Source organism: Lindgomyces ingoldianus (genome assembly GCF_010093535.1).
Source record: "Lindgomyces ingoldianus strain ATCC 200398 unplaced genomic scaffold BDR25scaffold_12, whole genome shotgun sequence".
In the NCBI taxonomy this organism is placed as follows: Eukaryota; Fungi; Ascomycota; class Dothideomycetes; order Pleosporales; family Lindgomycetaceae; genus Lindgomyces; species Lindgomyces ingoldianus.
The window spans coordinates 798,256-816,867 of record NW_022985173.1 but is presented as its reverse complement, the minus strand read 5'-3'; the positions used below and the strand labels follow the sequence as shown (position 1 = coordinate 816,867).

The following is an 18,612-nucleotide window of genomic DNA, read 5'->3' as shown; positions in this document are numbered from 1 at the left end:
CTTCGCAACAGTATGTTGGCGTATACTCTAGAGCATTTGGAAGGGTGAATCTGATTGTGTTTTTTTGAAGCAATTCCTAAAGGAGGCACAAATTCCTGTCTGAAACATGAACCTTCATTTTCGGTGCCAATACACCAGAGAAGAGGACGAGAGGAATACTAGTGCTTATGGATTTCAATAAAGTGATCTACACTCCTTCTTCTGATTACTGGTAGCAAGTCTAACGGATATATCCGACCCGTGCCGAGGTCGACTATGCTAACACCCAGTAAACGGGTCCCGGGGCGTGGTGCGGGATGCGGGAGCTACCTGTAAGCAGCTTAAAATAGGAGCCACAATAGCAGGAACATCCTCCGTCAGGATGTCTCTTGTATGCCGAGTCCTCTTTGTTCCATATGTCCCACTCCCACACTTTCTTTCGGAAAATGACAGCTTTATCTGGATTCGAATGGGCTAGGAATTGTAGTTGAGGCGCTGGAGCTGCAGCCGCCAAGGCTAGGGGGGACTTTGTCGTCGAGCTATGAGTCTTCTGCGTTGTAGGAGTTTTCTCTAAATAATTCTGTTTTGGCGCTATGAAGTCTTTCGGGTGGAAACGTGTCCTGTTTAAGAAAGCGAAAATGCCCAGAGGGAGATGCTGCGGAGGGAGGGCCACATACGGATACGGGTATGCATGTCTTAGGGTTAAAAGGGTGGTAGTATGTAGGAATTTGTAGACGGTAGCTTTCTAAGTACAGACAGAGGCAACATGCGTTGTCGGACTATTGAGTAAAGTTTGTGAAAGGAGTCTCCTTTGTAACCTGCTAATTGCTTGAAACTTTAGTCGCAAACATGTTCGAAAACACGGAAAAGATACTTCAGTGATTAACATCATCGTAGAGTAGCTACAAAGCCTTATTACAAGTGAATATATTGAAGCTATACAATATTGTGGAAGGATTGAAAACAGAGCAAGGCGCCTACTGACACGAACCCGAGGGGATGTGATGTTGAAATACGGCAGGCGAGAGCAGAAGTTGACTGGGGCTTTATTCGCTAGTCGAGTGCGACCAAGACTAAACGGGCCACGTCGTTGTCCTAGATTTGCTTATTGTCTGAGACGTTTCGTGCTTACAATCTAGCCTCCCTTTCACGGGAGCCGTTACCTGACACTTCTTGGGAACGTGCAATCCCGGGATGCCTTTGTATCGTAGAATCGACCCACAGTCGATTTGAGGAAATTTCACCCTAGTAGACCTGCGGCAAGAGCCTCCATATCTTCCAAGGTTTCAGGCTCCTCCACAATTTGGCGAGCCCCCGTCTTCTTTCCTTTCTTTCCTTTCTTTCCTTTCTTTCCTTTCTTGCTTTCGTCCTCGTCCTCTGAATCTGACTGGAACCATTTCTTGGATCTCTTCATTTCATCAGCCTCAACATCACTAACCTCCGCATCAGCTCTAAAGTTCGCGAGACCATCTTCCTCATTGTCTTCAAGTCCAACACGGCTATCGTTGTCATCATCTTCCTTCTCCATCGTTTCACGCTCTTTCTTCTTCCGTATCTTCTCCTTTTTCTTCGCTTTCGCAGTAGCCTTATCCTCTACATCTGCATTCTGAACGACTTCTCTTGCCTCTTGGAGGAACTTCTGCCTCTGATCCTCCGGTAAGCCCTTCGCCCTGAAATCGTTTTCGTCTTCGAGCTCATAGACCTCGTGGGGATTGCCATCGTCATCATAGACGAGCTTCTTACCCCTATCCTTCAGCTTGAGTAGTTTCTTCTTCGACTTGAGTAGCTTTTCGCGACGGTTGCTGTCAATGATAAGAGGCTGGGCAGCTCCTTCAAGGTTGACAACTTTACGCATCCTCGTGGCAGTTGCATCGTCTTCAGATGCTATATCCGAGAGATCAGGTCTGGCCGGTATCCGTCTCTTAACAGCAAGGAAGTCGTCATCATCATAAGCATTGTATTCCGACTCGGGTGCTTCTTCTGCATCATCGTCTCTAACAAGATTCTTGTAGTGGTCCGCCAAAACATCTTGGTTCTGCCTCTCGAACATGCGATCGTATTTTGTTCGGACAAGTTTCCCTTTCTTTGTCGCGGGGCCGTCTTTGCCATCTTCGCTCTCACCCGAGGACCCAGATACCGCAAGTTCATCTCTTGAGGTCTGCTTCTTTTGTTTTGCATTGCCCTCTTCCAGGAATTTGACCCTAGGTGTTCCTGGCAGGCCCATACTTGCCGCATATGCCTCTAGATCGTATTCTGTGAGATGGAAAATGTCCTTGTCCTTCTGGAGAGAGAGAGACCTGACACAAGTAATGAAGGCCTTCTGTGCGAGATATTTGAGCGCTGGATCCTTGAAGAGCATATGAACTAATTGGTCCTTGACTGATTGCCGTTTTCTCTGGCGCACATTGATTCGTTCGATGGGAACATTCTTAGCTTCAAGGCGTTTCAACATGCCCTCCTCTTCGCCGGGTGTGAGGAATAGAACACCTCGTCCTTGTCGGTTGTACCGGGCTGTCCGACCGACACGGTGGATGTAAGTATCAGCGTCCTCAGGGCAGTCTATCTGGATTACAAAATCGACGGCTGGGAAGTCAAGACCTCGAGCTGCAACGTCTGTCGCAAAAAGACAAGAGTATTTTGCAGCTGAGAACTTTGCGGTCGTGTCGAATCGTTGCCCCTGCTTTTGCCGGCCATGAATATGAAGGAGTGGAATACCAGGTTGCATATGGCGGAAGGATTCGTATACAAATCGGACGGCTTTTGCAGACGAGAAAAAGCAAATGATTTTAGATTTTTTGCTCGCTTGAATGAAACTCCACAATGTATCTAATTTCTCCTCGAGTGGACAGATGATATAGTTTTGCTGAAGCGTCTGGGGGGTCGCGCTCTTGTCCTCGGCGTGAACGGAAATATACTCCGGGTCCTGGAGGCTCAAGCGCGCCAGATCCGACAATTTCCTAGATTGTGTTGCGGAGAACAGCAGCGTTTGTCTCTCTTTGGGCAGGTAGTCGACGATGGCGTCCACGTCCCTCTGGAAACCCATGTCAAGGATCCGATCTGCTTCATCCAGGACCAGCATCTTCAAATCGTCCACGTTAAATGCCACAGTCTGCGACAGGTGCTGGAGGATACGTCCAGGCGTACCAACCAGGATGTTCATTCTTGTCAAAGCCTGTCGTTCAGCCTCCAAGCTCTTCCCTCCGATGACGAGTCCGGCGGCAAACACGTGACCGTGTTTCCCAATCTTACACAGAACATCGAAAATCTGTATTGCTAACTCTCGGGTAGGGGATATGATCAAAGCACCCAAACCCGCGTCGACGCCAACATGCTGGAGTCTGTACAGATTCTCTAAGACTGGTACCACAAAAGCCAGAGTCTTGCCGCTTCCTGTCTTCGCGGCACCTAGTATATCATGGCCCTTGAGAGCGAGAGGGAGTGCTCTGGCCTGGATGTCAGTCATGACAGCGAAATGGGCGGACCTGAGGCCTTGTTTTGTAGGATCGGAGAGGGGAAGATCGGTGAAGTGCCGATAAGAGCCATTGTTGGGGTCCTGAGCATATCAGCGAAGGTTGAAGCGTCTACGAGCGGGCACAGTCTCACAAGCTGCTCAACTGCTTGCTCCAACTTTTCCACATCTACATCATCGCGCTTTCTCTTCTGCAAAGCAGCTCGCTTCTTAACCTTGGTCGGCCTTGTATGGCCAGTAATCCCGCTAGCGACCATTTCAAGAAGATACTGCCAGGCGGCCACAAGTTCGTGACAGATCGTGGTCCAGCGCAGGTGATGAAGCCAAGGCGGGTCCAAAATTTCGTCAAGCCGGAAATCTTCGTGATCCGTGCATCGCGGGGATCTTTCCGCCATCGAATCCAGGCACACGCCCGCTCCTCCCTCACTTATTTCAACCAACCATACAAAATTTAATCTTCCAGGCGAGCACGACAGCAATCGGTCATGGCTGAAGATGACAAAGACATCCTCTCTGAGCTCGAAGCTGCCGGCAAGGAGTTCGATAAGGCAAGCTTCATCCCGTCGTCACTAGTTGTGTACCTAGATTGCTAACGCTTTCACAGGATGCAGAGATCGCGCGTAAGACCTTCACATACCAGCCCAACTTGCGCGCGTTCCCTATGGACACCCAGCTAACTAAACCAAGGCATCCTCGGCGTCTTTAAGCTCGACGCCTACGCCGTCCTCGACCTTCAACCCGGCGTTCCAGAGTCCGACATCAAGAAAGTCTATCGCAACAAATCTCTACTCATCCATCCTGACAAGACGCCAAATCCCCAAGCCCCCGAAGCTTTTGACCGTCTCAAGAAAGCCCAGACCGTGCTCATGGACGAAAAGCAGCGCACTAGTCTGGACGAGGCCATTGCCGATGCCCGTATGCTAACAATGCGCGACAAGAAGCTTACCAAGGACGACGACGAGGTGAAGAGCGAGGAGTTTGCCAGGGCGTGGAGGGAGAAGACCAAGTGGGTCATCATGGACAATGAGCAGCGGAAAATGAAGCAGATGAAAGCCGCGATGAGGGAGGAGGGCAGGCAGCAGCGGAAGGAGGAGGAGGAGATCGCGGAGCGCAAGCGGAAGCGAGATCATGATCAGGCATGGGAGCAAACGAGGGATACTCGCATCAATAGCTGGAGGGACTTTCAGAAGGGAGCCAAGGGAGCCGATGATGGAGGAAAGAAGAAGAAGAAGAAGATTAAAGCGTTGGCGTGAGATGCGTGCTTATCTTCTACTAGATGAGAGCCTCGCGGACGGTGATCCTGCTGCTGGCCTGTGCCCAAGCTTCATGGCGAGCAGAGGCTTTTTGCATCCTGTGCTCCTGTCACACGAGCGCACCGGCGAAGCATGGAGTTTGGTTGGGTGGGCATTTCATTATTGCATTTGGCACTTTTACGGCCATATGCAGGTGGGTTACAATTGGAGTGGGAATCATGCATATTTTCAAGGCCGAATGCGCCTTACTATGTTCACTACTACTACACTAGGATCCAAGCTTCGAAGGGTATATACATATTCCAAAGAAGCCCCTCGTCCACATCTCCCATCGTCTAAATGCCATGCGTTCGCAGCCGTGTCTCCATGGAATTAAGAAGGAATGTAGATTAGGAAATGGCATGTCCCGAGGTGGGACAAGACGGAGAAGAAGTAGGAGGAAGAGGCGGGAGTCGGGAGGGTGGAGCTAGGGCATGTCGGGGGTGTACATGGCGTGCATGCGATCGATGGAAATTGTCCAACGGAGCCAATGGCTATCGCGACAGGGCCGACCGATTGTCTCCACAACCACTCTTTGCAACTTCAAAGTAACCCTTGTGTGCCTCGAAACGCAAAGCTCCTGCACCGTCCCTTGACATCCCCTAGTCAAACTCTGCCGCGTGCAATATAGAAATCGTCGAATGAACGCCACGTATGCTCGCCCCCAGAGTACCCCTATGGATACCCAGCATGGAACGACGAAACGCGTAACTATAATGCAAGCCAAAGCCCCAAGCCCGAAAATAACCTCTGTACCTGAACCCGCGGGCCGTGTTTGGAAAGCACACAGAAGGAAAATATGCCCCGATGAAATATGTGGTATCTCTTCTTTTAGGAAACGCAAAAACGACAGACGCCCTCGATGATGCAAGGGACAAAATTATTGTACCGACCTAATGGATATGATGCTGCACTACAACGGCGTTTGGGGAACGTGATCGAAGGACGACAAGGCCGGCTTATCAATTAACGGTATATATACGTTCTGTCGTCCCTCGATGTTGGGGAGGGACTATTACGCTAGGGGTTGGTGAATTACGCAGGGTGAATTACGCAGGGTGTTGCCCAAAATTTCAAGTATGTAACATTTTCTTTCTTTTGTTATTCGAGCACTTCGTGAATGTTTAGTCTTCTTCGTTTTCCCGTGTCCGGCGTGTCTACTCGTTCGGCGGTCGTCGAGGGTGACGCTTCGCGTTGTCGTACACGTTCTCGCGAGCTTTCCCCAAACTCCTGCCCCAAAGGCGAAGGAAGAGGAGGGGGAGGCGCTGTTCGAATCGGTGGGAGATGGAGCCCTTCGAGTCGGGGGGGTCTATTCGAGTCACGTAAAGGTTCCTGTCCCCTTGGGGAACCCATAGAGCCCGAAATACTTCTAGAGACTGGAGGGTAGGGGGACGGATACGCTCCTGGCTGTGACGGTGGCTGAATTGTTGGAAAGTAGCCTTGCTCAGGACCAGCGGTGGGCGAGTATTGGTAAGATTGACTACTTCCATACGAGCTAGTTGAGCTAAGAGGAGGAGCCTGAGGAAGAGAAGTACGGACTGAGGAGAAATTGAAGTAGGGGGAGGTTGGGGCCGAACTCGCAGAAGATGGCGGTCGCACAGGATATGGTCCAAAGTCCCTCGCGGGCGCAGTCGTAGGGGCTGACAGCGTTTGCGAGGCACGAACTGGTGTCGGTGGAGCCAGCTGCTGCGTTAGAAGAGGAGGACCCGTAGGTCGGGGTGGAGTATGCACAACTAAAGTAACGAAGTACAATGATGTCTTCGCCAGCCGGATCTGTGTCTGGAGAGACTGGTACTGGCCGCTCGGAAGTCGGAAGTTGAGGAGGTGTGTTCTGTCAGTGTACCCTTGACTGACCTGGTCGACGTCGTTCTCTGCCACCGATTGCACAAGATCCTGCCCTTTCTGTGTAATAGGTGGCATAAATGTAGGCTCTCGCTCGTCTTTCTCATCGCGCAGTTCGTTACGTAGTCGTTGCAGGACGTCCGTTTGCCGCGATTCCAGCAGCTCACTGAGGTTCTTTCCCCGCGTGTTCCCTAGGAACGGCACTAGATCTTGGAACGCTTGGTTTGACTTCAAGACGACTAGATCTAGATTTAGAAACGCTACGGGGAGCGCCTGGTACGTCAAACTGGGTCCCACGAGGTACGGAGAGGACGACACTCTGCCATAACTGCCAACGCTTGTTGGACGTCCTCCCGCGGACTGCGCGATGGGCTGTGGGTGGATATTTGGAATACCCTCGGACGCCTGCGTGGGTCTTCTCAATACTCTGAGTGGGTCCGTCGCACGATGCGAGGATGGAAACGAGGTTTGCTGCGAGTAAGCTTCCGAACCGGGCACGGGTAGGGCTCCTAGAAGCTGGGTAGGCGTTGGTCTTCCTTCATCGCTCCTTCCAAACTCCTTGTCGTCTCTTAGTCTCGGTCTTCCTCTCTTCTTGTGCTGCACGTCCTTGCACGAATCCTACAAGACGAAGTCAGTCGGTTTCGTGCGGTTGGACTTCTGCCGGCATCCATAGTGCACGGTTAGGGCGGGAACTGACCTGTTTTCCAGAAGCAACGCACCGACCACATGGCCGTTGTACATCACAACTGAGATGTGCCTTTTTACAGTTGACACATGCGGACGCTACGTGCGCCTTCGTTCTCCTCGCAGGCTTGTTCGGTCTGAGAGGTGGTGGAGCTATGATAGCCGTCGGCTGAACTTGGGGACCCGGCCCTTGGGCTCCGAGAAAGGAAGGAACACCACCACCACCACCTCCTGGATACGGATATGCATAGTTCTGAGGAAGCTGCACACCACCGTACGAATGATGCTCCACTTCCCGGCCAGTTGGCGGGTAGTGAAGTGGCTGACCTCGCTGCTGGGATTCCCCCGGATAAAGCGGACGTTGATGCAGGATGCTCTGAGTAGACGTCGCTGCGCGTGGGTCGAGAATTAGCGGCGGCGGCGGGATCCCTTCTCTTCTGCGCGCTTCGCTCACTGCTGTGGGATACGGTTGGCCTTCGGATTCAACAAGCTGGGCTGAGCGGCGGGCGGGAGATTGGGAATCTGACATGGGAGGTGATGGATAGCTGTACTGTCCAGACCTACCGGGACTGAACTGCGACGAAAACTTGACCAGGCCGTTCCCGGGCTCTTGACGTCGCCCAAACGGCGTGAGAGGAAGTGAAGTCGGAGGAGGCAAGGCTAGTACATGCATCGCTCGTCCAGCGCGGTGCTCGAACGCCGCGGCTGCGGCTGGAGCAAAATGCTGTGAGTAGGCGGCGGGGAATCCGAACGGGTTCGCTGCTGGCGGCACTGCTCCTCTGTGTTGGTGGTGAGACGGGCCCCGGTGGGACGAGTCGAGGAGGGTGGGTAGGCTTTGAGTCTGCATGTCGGGTTCAGGTGAGTCCACGATCGACAAGAGGCAAACCACGACGAACGGCGGCAAACAGCAGGAAACGCTCAATCCAGGACAGTGGCAGGGCAGCACTACGTACTTTACATGTTATTCCCCTTACGGAGTTACAGAGGGTCAGGTTTAGAAAAACGAAGTCCGAAAGGATGCAGGGGTGCAAAATAAACGTGCGTATAAGAGTCTCGAACAACGGCCTACCTTTTTGATATTGCTTTTCAAGTCATCCAGTCGCTAGCTACCCGTTGCCAGTCGTTGGCCAGCTTGAGCATTCGGCTCTGCTCAGGAGTGACGAGGAATCGCGGGCTCGAGGCGTGGAGCCACAGCTCGTTCTGTTCTGCGTGGCCGGGGCAGTAGGCAGAGGGGTCGGAGAAAGTCGAAGGTGGTGAGGATGACGGAGCCAATGCGGTGCGTGCGAAGAGCACACGACGCAGGAAGGTAGAGGAGGACCACAGCTAGCTCGGCGGAGATCCTCCAGTAATAACTCGATCGCTTCTCAGCAGTCTGCTCACAGATCTCCTCTGGCATCCTTGCTTACACCTGCAGATGGTGGATGACAGCCATCCATGACCCCTCGGGGCCACACAGAGCCCCGGGCTATGGGAAGCATGGGAGAGCAAGGGAAGGCTGCACGTCGGCGAGGACATGCTGGCCTCGTTCGGCTGATCGTTCTTTGAGAGAGCCAGCCCGCTGCTGTCCCAGACGGTCGAGTGCAGCCGCGGGAGCATGGCTTAGCATGCACCCTGTCGCCGGCGCGGAGAGAGACATGGGACCGGGGTGGAGGACTGACGACCACCGAGTGCTCGCCTGGCAGCCCTGTCAGAACCGATGCCTTCTCACAATTCACTCCTTCCGCTACTCGCTCCTATACTGATGGCGTACTTGAGACCGCCGCCGACGACGACAAAGCTGGCTGCGTGCTGCTTCGGGCTGGGCGCGTTTCCTTTTGATCGCCCGGTTCGTTCCCCGATAGGAACGAATAGGGTTGGCAATAGCAGGCCCGCAGCAAATTGCGAAATGTGGCTCCCACTGACAGGCCCGCTGCGATGGACCACGCTTGTCATTCGCGCTCCCGGCCTGGCTTCTGGCGCAAGATGCAAGACTGGGCGACGCCAACGCGACCACCACGCCGGCGGACCCAACGCCCACGGATCACCGCTCACACTCCCAAGCTCTTGCAGACTGCACGCCGCGCCTGCGAAGGTCGCGGGGCAGCAGACTCAGAACCTCGCCGCGGGAGCCTTTCAGGGTCTCGACAGCGGGCGTGTAGGCATAGCGGACATGCCCTCGCCAGAGAGCACCACTAGCGGCCACACAGCTGATGGCGACGTCGCTGCAGCCACCGCTCTGATCGACGCCGCCCTGCGGAAAGGGCTTGACGACATGTCCACCTCCTGTTGCGGCCGACCAGTCGCCAGATCGCCCGCAGTCGATACAGATTGCTGTGCTCGCTATTGGCAGTGCGCCGCCAGAAGGCCGCTGGCGACTCTCGGGCCTCAGTGGACAGACGACGCCCGGCGGCAGCCGCATGTCATACCGTATGCGTCCGCAGTTGCGCACGCCTGAAACGTAAATTCTCTTTGTTGCAGAACCCCCCGTCCTATCATCCCATCAGCGCAGCTGAGCCACATGGCGGCGCCAGTTCTTCCAGACCATCCTGACCCATGCAGGTGATGGATCTTGGCAGACCACTGCCTGTGCCGTTTGGATAAAGAAACGCAAGTTGAGCGGGCTAGCTGCATATCAGGGCGCCCGTCCCCTTTGGACCCAGTGCCATCTCCACAGCTTCGGGGAGCGCGATGGATGCCGAAGCGTCCACTGAGTCCTGGGACTCGAATGGCTGTCCACTTGATCCTTCCTTCCAGCGTCCGTCAAACAACGGACTCGCTGCAGTCAGATGATCCTGCCCTCGCGTCCAAAACCCCGCAAGACAGCGCTCTCGGAAATGCTTGAGGATTAATGCACTAGGCTGGTGGCGTCCAATCTCCACCCCATTAGTCCCAGCAGCGCGCTGCCGGCTGTTGATGAAATCCAAAACCAGCCAACCGTTATATCGACGCCTGCTGGAGCCCTGGTGGCCTTCGTGCATTGAGCAGACGGCAATCTCGCCCAAAAAATGCTCCGGCCCTGGCTGCTATCGATCCTGGCTGCTGCCGTCGATGATCTTCAAAAACGTCCGAAAACACTACGGAGATTGGAATGATTCATGTGTGAGAAAGCCCTGAAAAGCGGAGCCGGCGCCCTGACGCCTGCAAATGTGCCACATATATTGCTGTAGATATGGGGTGAATTCGATAGTTGAATAATAGATGCAGGTGACGAGAACGGATGCGCGACGCGAACCTCCAATCCATTCCCAATAGAATTAATGATAGTGAGCAAATATGGATAGCCATGATATTTACGAAATCTGCCCGTACGAGGGCAAGTCGGGGCCTTGCGCAACGGAAGTGATCGGGGCGCAACTCTCCACGATTCCAGGTCAGAAGCTTGAATTCGGAATGGCGGCAGCCTATCCCAAGCGAACCCCGTGATTTGATATGATAACCCGCTGCTGAGGCTCGAGGGGTCGATTATATTGACGCAGGTTAAGAATAGCTCATGGCGAATATTGTTGTACTGTATTGCGCATGATGTGCAGGGCCTGTCACCATAATTTGGCATATCCCAACTCTGCTCTTCCCTCACATGCATCCTCCATTCAACAGCGGACTTTCTGACCGCCCACTTTTGGAGCTTGAAAACGGCAGTGGGTTGCACAGCACTCCGTCGCCCCCGCGCTTAAGTACTTTTGCTGTCTTGCACTCTGGGAAAGACAAAGAAATAAGAAACATGGCTTGCAGGAGCGTTTCTTCTTGAATGGCAACCAACTCGCCAAGCCCGCGCCCTCAGAATCTCCGGTCCTGTAAGCTGAGTCTGCCGGCGGAACGCCCGCTTCGCACAAAGGAGGAATATGGTAGGCAGACAAAGTCCGTAGAAAAACGTGCCAGTTTTCCTCCGGTGCTTGCTCTCGAGCCAATTTGCGCCTGCTCATCCCTACGTACGATTATGCTGTCCGACTCCGACCGAGGCGGCAGTGATCCCAGTGTGCGGAACTTTATTACCATCCACGGTCGGCCTACAAAATCCAGGAATTTAGCCTTTAAAGGATCCTGATCCAAAAATGGCAGCGGAAATATTGACAATAACAGAAGGTATTATACGCCCCATTTATTGGCTCATCTCTCGACACGATCAAGCGAGGCCACAATAGAGGCCACCCGGTAAATGAGCCTATAGCGACGTCGTTCCATGCTGTACCTCCACGGCCAACGGCTTGCCCAGCGCCCTGTTCTCGGGAATTGGGAAAAAGTTCCTTCCTAGAGAGTCTTTGCAGCAGTGACACTGCTCAGTGTGATTTTGTTTGGAGACGACTTCAACAAGCTGCTATTCTCCTCCGAAACACCCTCTACGCACTGCATGCAGCCGTCGTGCAGGGCTGATCCTTCCCTCCTGAATCATTTTTGGATCCCCAGCCGCTCTTTGCGAATCCCGATTCCGCAATCCAGGATTAATTAACTGGGGACACAAAGGTTACGGGTGATTCAACCGCGGGATCTGCGAACTGGTTCCTGGGCATTTGACACGTTGTGCCAAAAGTAGCGTGACCGGGGGTTGTCATTATTGAAAGAAACCCTGGCCATCCTCCAACATGGGCAGCCAGATCCTTGCATGCATGCGGCATGCCCGTCGTGGGACCATTCTCGATATGCGACTGGGTGCGGCCCGAGCAGGCAGCCTTGTTGGTTTTCCAACAAAGCCCGCCAGCTGTCGATGTTGTCCTGACGTGTTGCTCTCTCTGGCGTTCATCTTGACATCCGTTGCTGCGGTTCCTGGTTTGCAACACCCGTAAAGAATCATGCGCCAGCCTCGAAGGATCCCGTAGACCGGACAAATCGCATGATGGACAGCGGAGCGAGACGTTTCCGGAGGTAGCGTTAAGGTAAGGGAATCGACGGCCTGCTTAGCTTCCTCGGTGTAGCACACTTTCAGGGAGAACTCTAACCAAACTCCAACTTACGAAAACATGTGAGTCGGACTAGACAGGCCAAGCTTTCAAAGTCGCCAGAATCCGTTTGTACAGTACGCTGTCGGATGTCATGTAATATTGACCTCGCTTGAATTGACTTTTGCAAACCATGCTAAATTCATTAGACGATTCATGGGATGTCGAGTCTATTAAGATTTGTTGTTTATGCCTCGCCCACGTGTAAATAAGATTGCACTGTCTCCATTGATCCTCTTGTCCTACAGTGGCGCCTGAATCAGCTTCTTGAAGAGACGCTCTAGGCTCCTCGAAGGAAATCAGCGCGTGACACAGCGAGAACAACAATATAAGAGCCCGGTGTTCCTCGAGTACGCTCCAGCAGGGAGACCCTGCAATGCCCAGAGGGGTGAAAACGGCGTTGCTGCAGCCTTTTCTTGGCTGCCCAGAACAAACTTGTGGCGTTTTCGAGAAGGACGTAGTCCACTTTTGGCCTTGTCCCCAACCGGAATGGTGTTGAGAGCAGCCACGCAGCAGGCAATAAAGTCACATCGCCAGGACCGGCTGATCCCGGGTTGGCCGCAAAGGGAGATAGATCTGGATAGTGCGGATTATTTCGTTCGGGTGAATTTGAATCGTCAAAAATCTCCTGCGATGACGTGCGCACCTCGCCATGTGCTCTTTGCAAATATCGCTTACCAAAAACCCCTGATGCCTGGTCGGGGTTTTCTTTTACTGCATGCAGACGCACACGAAGGAGCGAAACAGGGTTTATGCTTCACTCTGATCTCGTTACAAGTTAGCCGGTACGTCGTTGAACGGTCTAGGCATGTACAAGATGGCAAAACAGACGTAATCAGAGGCAGCTTGTGGCGCTGCTTTCTCCTTGTTACCAATCTGGCAATGCTGCCAGCCTTTCCCTAGCTAGAATCTTGGTACCAATATGCTAATATATTGGGGCTGTCACTCAATACGCGGTCGCCTGTCAAGTGTCTAATCTACCCGACATCAATAAAAGCCCGTCGCCCTCACGCTACAAGTTGAGATGCACCTCGTCTATCACAATTAGTCTCGCATCGACCGCACCAAGTGCTTGGGTAAATACTCCATGGTGACGCTTGATGGTGACGCCCATCACGAAATATTGACAGGGAGGACTTGATCCGTTAATCACTTTGCTGGAGAAGAAAGGCATGAAGGGGATCTAGACATTCGACCCCGGAGCAGACCCCGATGCTGCGTTATTTGTGGAGACAATCGACAATTTGGTGACTTGTTTCACATCGGCGATGTTCTTATAGAAGCAAACCTCAACCTCCACTTGCCATTATCTACAGTTTTCTCTTTTTGGACGGCCTGGCGTTCTTGTCACGCCGCCTCTCCTGGAGCTTTCGTTGCTTCCGGACATCATCAATACCCTTCAACTCGTTCTTAGCGCCGCCGTCTTTGAATTTGCCGATTCGATTCTGCTTGGCCTCCTCAACTCTCTTTTTCTGCACGTGATAGTCATCGCGATATCGATCTGCCTCCTTGGGTGCCTTCTCTGCTCTGTGCTTGAAGGAACGGCCTCCATTGCGAGGCACAGGCTTACCCACTGCCTCCATCTCACCAGTGCGCGGTAGGCGATCAATTTTGTTTGACTTCCGCCATTCATCGAATCGCCCGCTACGGAAACTTGCGGCAATTTTCAGTCCACTCTCTCCTCGTACCATTTTCACGCCTTTGGACCCATCCTCGTCGTTTACTCTTGCCACATACTTTTTGCTTTTCTTGTCCCAGCGCATCCCTCGAGCTTTGCTAGGCTCTGCAAACCCGCGAATCTCGTCGTTTGTAAGATCCATCTGCGCACCTCTTGCAGCTTCCACAAAGTTTGAATTTTGGCGTGCAGTATTGTATGAACCAGAATGTACGCCATACGCGCGGTCCTCTGCCTGATTCGCGCCCTTCGGGGTATAGGACATGAAGTATTCGGAGTTCTCCCAATCGCCTAACGCTGACGCACGCGATGTTGGCTGAGAAAAGGAAACTTCTAGCTCATCAGAATCAGATGCGGACTCCGAATCTGCAATTTCCCGTGCGTTATCCGGTGTATCAATATCAACATCTTCCGTGGTGTCAGGCAGTATGATCGGCTGATCCGGGGTGGGGTAGTCTGGTGGGGACTCCTTTGCCTGCTTGTGTCTCTTGTTATCGATTTGCTGTCGTCTCTTGCGCATGATTTCGGCTGCTTCACCGCCGCTACTACGCTTGCCAATCTCAAACACTGTTTCAGCGGGCCTGAATGAGCTGACTTTTGCCAACATTTTTTCTCTCTCCAATGAAGTGTCATGTTTGTCATCGTTGAAGAGCAAGTGCGTGGCCGAAAGACTCCGAGAGGCTAGTAACTGTTTAGCCCGCTTGACCGACTCACTGGAGGCGGAATTTCGTGTCCTCATGTATTGGCTCTCGCCTTTAGCTGCCACATCTTGAAGAGTAGCGAGGTCTGGGTCCTCACCCACCAACTTTGTGACCAACTCCGCTGCAGGTTCCAGCTGATCTTGTACCAGGCTCCCAACAACGATATCCTGGACAAAATTTGGGGTCTCGACTGATCCTCTGTTAAAGACAAGTTTTTTGCTGAGAAAAAGCTGTAAGTCTATCAAATAGGCGACGTCGGAATGCCGGATGAGACTGTAGCTCCAACCCTTGCGCCCCGCTCGGGCGGTCCGTCCCACTCGATGCACGAAGATCTTGGGCTGCGATGGGAAATCGTAGTTTATCACATTAGCTAGCGCTGGGAGATCGATACCTCTAGCTGCAACATCAGTGACGACCAGAATGTTAGTTATTCCAGCTCTAAAGTCCTGGACTTGCAGTTTTCGGGCCGTTTGATCCAGATTTCCGTACACTGAGGTTCGTTAACATATTTACCCTACCTAGAAGGACATGTGCCTACCATAGGATACAGAGTAACCCGCAACTCGTAGAAGGCTCGAGAGGTACTCTACACGATGCTTCGTTGCAGCGAATATGACCGTCGAATGGGCAGTCGGAGAATCAACTGTTCTTGATTCTTCAGGTGCTCTTTTCCGTTTCTTGATGTTGTCGCGTTTCTGCCCTCTTTCCTTCACAGTTTGCGACACTTCTGTCTCTCCCACCGGCATCTTAATGACTTTTTCTAGGATATGTAGCAAGGCACCATCACGATCCGCACTCTTGACAGTGAAGAAAGCGTTCTCCAAGTCGGGAGAGATCTTAGACTCCGCGTCCAGCCGAATCAGCTTCGGTTCTTGAAGACCTGCTCTTGCGAACTCAACAAGAGATTTAGGAAGGGTTGCGGAGAACAAAAGGGTTTGCCTAGTGGTAGGCAAGGCGTGGAGGATCTCAGATAGTTGCGCTGCAAAGCCCATCTCGAATAGACGGTCGGCCTCGTCAAATACAATGTACCGCACAGAACTCAGATCTAAGCCCATCTCAACTTTGAGATGGAGGAATCGTCCTGGCGTTGCAATGATGATGTCGGGGTTTGTCGTCATTGAGCTGAACTCTTTATCGAAGATTAGCACCTTGAAAATTTGTGTGTAGAGTCTGATATCCATACGGTCTTCTAAGCTGTCTCCTCCAACTAGGAGTATCGTTCTTAGATCAGCTCCCCTTCCTAGCTCCTTCACGACCTTCAAAGTCTGGAGTGCAAGTTCCCGTGAAGGGGAAAGAACGATTCCACGAGCTCCAACTTTAGCACTATGCGCTTTCAGTTTTTCGATCATTGGGATCACGAAAGCCGCCGTCTTTCCAGAACCAGTTCTAGCCATGCCCACAACATCTTGACCATCGAGAACGAGCGGGATTGCTTTGCGCTGAATAGGGGTGGGTATTGAGAAGCCCTTTCTTGTGATGGATTTGAGGAGTGCGGTGTTCAACCCCATTGCTTGGAATCCTCCGCCTTTCTTGACCGTCTTGCCCTTTAAATTGGAAGCTTTGCGGTTTGAAGCTGCTTGGTGAGCGGCAATAAAAGCCTCATCGTCTGAGCCGCCTTCTTCTCCAGGGCTCAAATTAATCCCAATATCGATTTCAAGCCCGTTCTCCTTCCCCAGGACATCATCGCAGCCAAAAAGAGCGTTCGATATGTCGAATTCGTTCTCCGACAGAGCCGGAGAGCTCGCTCGAGGAGCCATGGTCGATTTCAAGACGACAGAATATGGGCTGACACTCGTATAAGGTCACTCGCGCCCTCGGCTTTCGCAGTGGTTGATGCTCGAGGTTAGGATCATCTGCGCATGGAAATTTCAAGGTTTCAGAAGCTCGGACCAACCATTCCGAGTCTTGGCATGCCCACGTGCAATCGAGATTGCGTTCTGCGATTTGAGCGCGTCTCATGTCGCGTCTTCCACCCGATTGCGGCGACCTCAACACCATAATCACCCTCTCCGCGTACCTCCACCTGGACGACGTATAGTTGCAGGACAATGAGTACGTCTTTCCCTGGGCGCTTAAATGACCCTACTGTGCTAACAGCCTAGGTTACAACAACTACGACACGTCCTACACATCGTACGGAACTGGCGGTGGAGCGGGCGGCGGCGGCTTCATCCCCGGCGACGGCAGCCAGACAAGCCCTAGCGGACGACGGGTATGCTTGTTACCTAAGCTGTATGATCTAAAAGGCTGCTAACATTTCTGGAAAGGACTTTTCTCAAGACTCTCTCCGACCTGTCACCATCAAGCAGATTCTCGATGCGCAGCAACCAACAGATGAAATCTTCAAAATCGACGGAACCCCTATCGCGCAAGTAAATAATCATACCTCCTCATGCCTTTTCCTACCCTACGCTGATCCACTGCTATAGCTCACCTTCGTCGGACAAATCCGGAACATCTCAAGTCAAACCACGAATATTACTTATAAACTCGATGACGGTACCGGCAGCATTGAAGTGAAGCTTTGGGTTGACAGCGACGACTTGAAGCAGCCCGATTCCAGCAAACCTAAGCTCGTGGAAAATGCATACTGCAGGGTATGGGGCAAGCCGAGGTGCTTCAACAACAAGAAGCATGTCGGCGCACACATCATTCGCCCCGTTGAAGATTTCAACGAGGTCTCATACCATCTCCTTGAAGCCACAGTCGTGCATTTGTACTTCACGCGGGGTCCACCTGGGGGCGCAGCAGGCGCAGCAGGCGTGGCAGGCACTGCTATGAATGGTGCACAAGGCCAGGAACAGACCACGGCTAGCAGTTACGCTAGCGCAATGGGTGGAGAGAACTTGTCAGCATATTCGGCAATGGCACGGAAGGTGTACAATCATATGAGGGTCGCACCACAGACGAACGAGGGCCTTCATCAACAGGAAATTGCGGCAAGTCTACGTGCAGAGATTGTTGATGTAGCAAGAGCTGGCGACGAATTGCTGACTGGTGGTCTCATATACACCACTGTCGATGATCAGACCTGGGCTGTCCTTGAAGCAGATTGAAATTAGGTTGTATTTCTGCATTGAGTTTCTTATTTAGGACGAACACGCGACTCTCAACATGGATTGACGGCTTTACGGGAGAAGACAATGTTGAGGGAATGGACGTAACGTCATGAATGATGCTCAAGTAGATGGTGTCACGATGCATTAGGAGTATCCAAATAAGGCACACCTCTACCGACTGCTTTGTGCATTCGTCGAGAGGAACAGAACGCAAGCTGCCACAATGGCCGTTGCAACTACTGTGAACACTACTTGTGTCTTCCATCCCGCCTGAACTAGCGCAGCCCGTCTACTGTACCTTGTCACGGTTCGAATATAATTGGCTAGACCCGACATGAGGCAAGCCACGGCGAGCAGCCAGAATACGATCCCAACTGGGAGAGCTATTCTCTTTTCTATGATTTCTTAGCCTAATGAACGAATGGTTTTAGGTGTAAGAGGGAGAAGTTTGTGACGTGCTGGAATGCTAGAGGGGCAGCAGACGTGTTGGAAAAGGAAGTTACCTATGTCACCGGGTTTTGACTTGAGATGGAAGGACATTACTATAGCGACGGATACAATGGCCATGTAAACTGACAATCGAAGCCATGAGAGGAACGCTGCCCAAGGGCTTAGTAACAGGTTCAAGGTAACTACAGAGGTGTTAAAACTTACTCCGTTCATTCGCGGCATGATCTCTGGCATCGGATGCGTTGTTGTCGAAAAGAAGAACACCGAACAGCGGCCTCTCGCGAAAGACTTCCCGGTCGTACTCATTATCCCTATAGGTGGTCAGATATGGTTCTCAGCACGCAAGGAACAAGGGAGCTGACTGCTTGACAATCACGGGCATTACTCCGAGAATGTTGTAGAACGGATTAAATGGCTCCTCCAGAAGCGCCTGGTCGGAAGAATCCATCTTGTTCAAAGGTCTGAAATCCATTTTCCCCTGTTGTGATCGTGGGAGCGGGGGCCGGTTGATGAAGTCAACAATGGAAGTGTTGAAGTTGGAAGGGCCA

General features: G+C 52.4%; 8 protein-coding genes across 8 annotated transcripts; 3 read left to right on the top strand and 5 right to left on the bottom strand.

Annotated features, from left to right (window-relative positions):
- Positions 1–975: 975 nt before the first annotated feature.
- On the bottom strand, positions 976–3,746 carry BDR25DRAFT_342144 (DEAD-domain-containing protein). The gene is made up of 2 exons (XM_033693686.1): positions 3,583–3,746; positions 976–3,532 (listed from the first exon to the last, which is right to left on the bottom strand). The coding sequence occupies exons 1-2, from the start codon at positions 3,703–3,705 to the stop codon at positions 1,220–1,222; spliced, it is 2,436 nt and encodes an 811-aa protein (XP_033548989.1). The 5' UTR covers positions 3,706–3,746; the 3' UTR covers positions 976–1,219.
- A 131-nt stretch (positions 3,747–3,877) lies between these two features.
- On the top strand, positions 3,878–5,020 carry BDR25DRAFT_284653 (DnaJ-domain-containing protein). The gene is made up of 3 exons (XM_033688128.1): positions 3,878–3,996; positions 4,053–4,068; positions 4,136–5,020. The coding sequence occupies exons 1-3, from the start codon at positions 3,934–3,936 to the stop codon at positions 4,699–4,701; spliced, it is 645 nt and encodes a 214-aa protein (XP_033548988.1). The 5' UTR covers positions 3,878–3,933; the 3' UTR covers positions 4,702–5,020.
- Positions 5,021–5,841: 821 nt separating this feature from the next.
- Positions 5,842–7,939, bottom strand: BDR25DRAFT_221412 (uncharacterized protein; the record flags this gene model as incomplete). Its single annotated transcript, XM_033685030.1, has 2 exons — positions 5,842–7,200; positions 7,280–7,939. The coding sequence occupies 2 exons, from the start codon at positions 7,937–7,939 to the stop codon at positions 5,842–5,844; spliced, it is 2,019 nt and encodes a 672-aa protein (XP_033548987.1).
- A 326-nt stretch (positions 7,940–8,265) lies between these two features.
- On the bottom strand, positions 8,266–8,729 carry BDR25DRAFT_18784 (uncharacterized protein). The gene has a single exon (XM_033684260.1). It carries the CDS (start codon positions 8,660–8,662, stop codon positions 8,417–8,419), a length of 246 nt encoding a protein of 81 aa, XP_033548986.1. The 5' UTR covers positions 8,663–8,729; the 3' UTR covers positions 8,266–8,416.
- A 254-nt stretch (positions 8,730–8,983) lies between these two features.
- BDR25DRAFT_366914 (uncharacterized protein) lies at positions 8,984–9,700 on the top strand (the record flags this gene model as incomplete). Its single annotated transcript, XM_033696979.1, has 1 exon — positions 8,984–9,700. The coding sequence occupies exon 1, from the start codon at positions 9,008–9,010 to the stop codon at positions 9,698–9,700; it is 693 nt and encodes a 230-aa protein (XP_033548985.1). The 5' UTR covers positions 8,984–9,007.
- Positions 9,701–13,489: 3,789 nt separating this feature from the next.
- BDR25DRAFT_333551 (ATP-dependent RNA helicase DBP10) lies at positions 13,490–16,366 on the bottom strand (the record flags this gene model as incomplete). Its single annotated transcript, XM_033692848.1, has 3 exons — positions 15,739–16,366; positions 15,094–15,684; positions 13,490–15,045 (listed from the first exon to the last, which is right to left on the bottom strand). Exons 1-3 carry the CDS (start codon positions 16,310–16,312, stop codon positions 13,490–13,492), a joined length of 2,721 nt encoding a protein of 906 aa, XP_033548984.1. The 5' UTR covers positions 16,313–16,366.
- A 170-nt stretch (positions 16,367–16,536) lies between these two features.
- On the top strand, positions 16,537–17,798 carry BDR25DRAFT_259575 (replication protein A, subunit RPA32). The gene is made up of 4 exons (XM_033686595.1): positions 16,537–16,607; positions 16,658–16,767; positions 16,823–16,927; positions 16,985–17,798. The coding sequence occupies exons 1-4, from the start codon at positions 16,604–16,606 to the stop codon at positions 17,609–17,611; spliced, it is 846 nt and encodes a 281-aa protein (XP_033548983.1). The 5' UTR covers positions 16,537–16,603; the 3' UTR covers positions 17,612–17,798.
- Positions 17,786–18,580, bottom strand: BDR25DRAFT_333549 (uncharacterized protein; the record flags this gene model as incomplete). Its single annotated transcript, XM_033692847.1, has 4 exons — positions 18,427–18,580; positions 18,269–18,375; positions 18,118–18,213; positions 17,786–18,009 (listed from the first exon to the last, which is right to left on the bottom strand). Exons 1-4 carry the CDS (start codon positions 18,534–18,536, stop codon positions 17,786–17,788), a joined length of 537 nt encoding a protein of 178 aa, XP_033548982.1. The 5' UTR covers positions 18,537–18,580.
- Between the last annotated feature and the right edge of the window lie 32 nt (positions 18,581–18,612).

Bases quoted from the DNA above. Each gene is read 5' to 3' on its own strand.
- BDR25DRAFT_18784 (XM_033684260.1), bottom strand. From the start codon at position 8,662: ATGCCAGAGGAGATCTGTGAGCAGACTGCTGAGAAGCGATCGAGTTAT.
- BDR25DRAFT_342144 (XM_033693686.1), bottom strand. From the start codon at position 3,705: ATGGTCGCTAGCGGGATTACTGGCCATACAAGGCCGACCAAGGTTAAG. The intron at 3,533-3,582 runs GTGAGACTGTGC...TGATATGCTCAG, and splicing joins AGCAAGCAGTTGAGCAGCTT to GACCCCAACAATGGCTCTTA.
- BDR25DRAFT_259575 (XM_033686595.1), top strand. The intron at 16,768-16,822 runs GTATGCTTGTTA...ATTTCTGGAAAG, and splicing joins CAAGCCCTAGCGGACGACGG to GACTTTTCTCAAGACTCTCT. The intron at 16,928-16,984 runs GTAAATAATCAT...CCACTGCTATAG, and splicing joins ACGGAACCCCTATCGCGCAA to CTCACCTTCGTCGGACAAAT.
- BDR25DRAFT_284653 (XM_033688128.1), top strand. From the start codon at position 3,934: ATGGCTGAAGATGACAAAGACATCCTCTCTGAGCTCGAAGCTGCCGGC.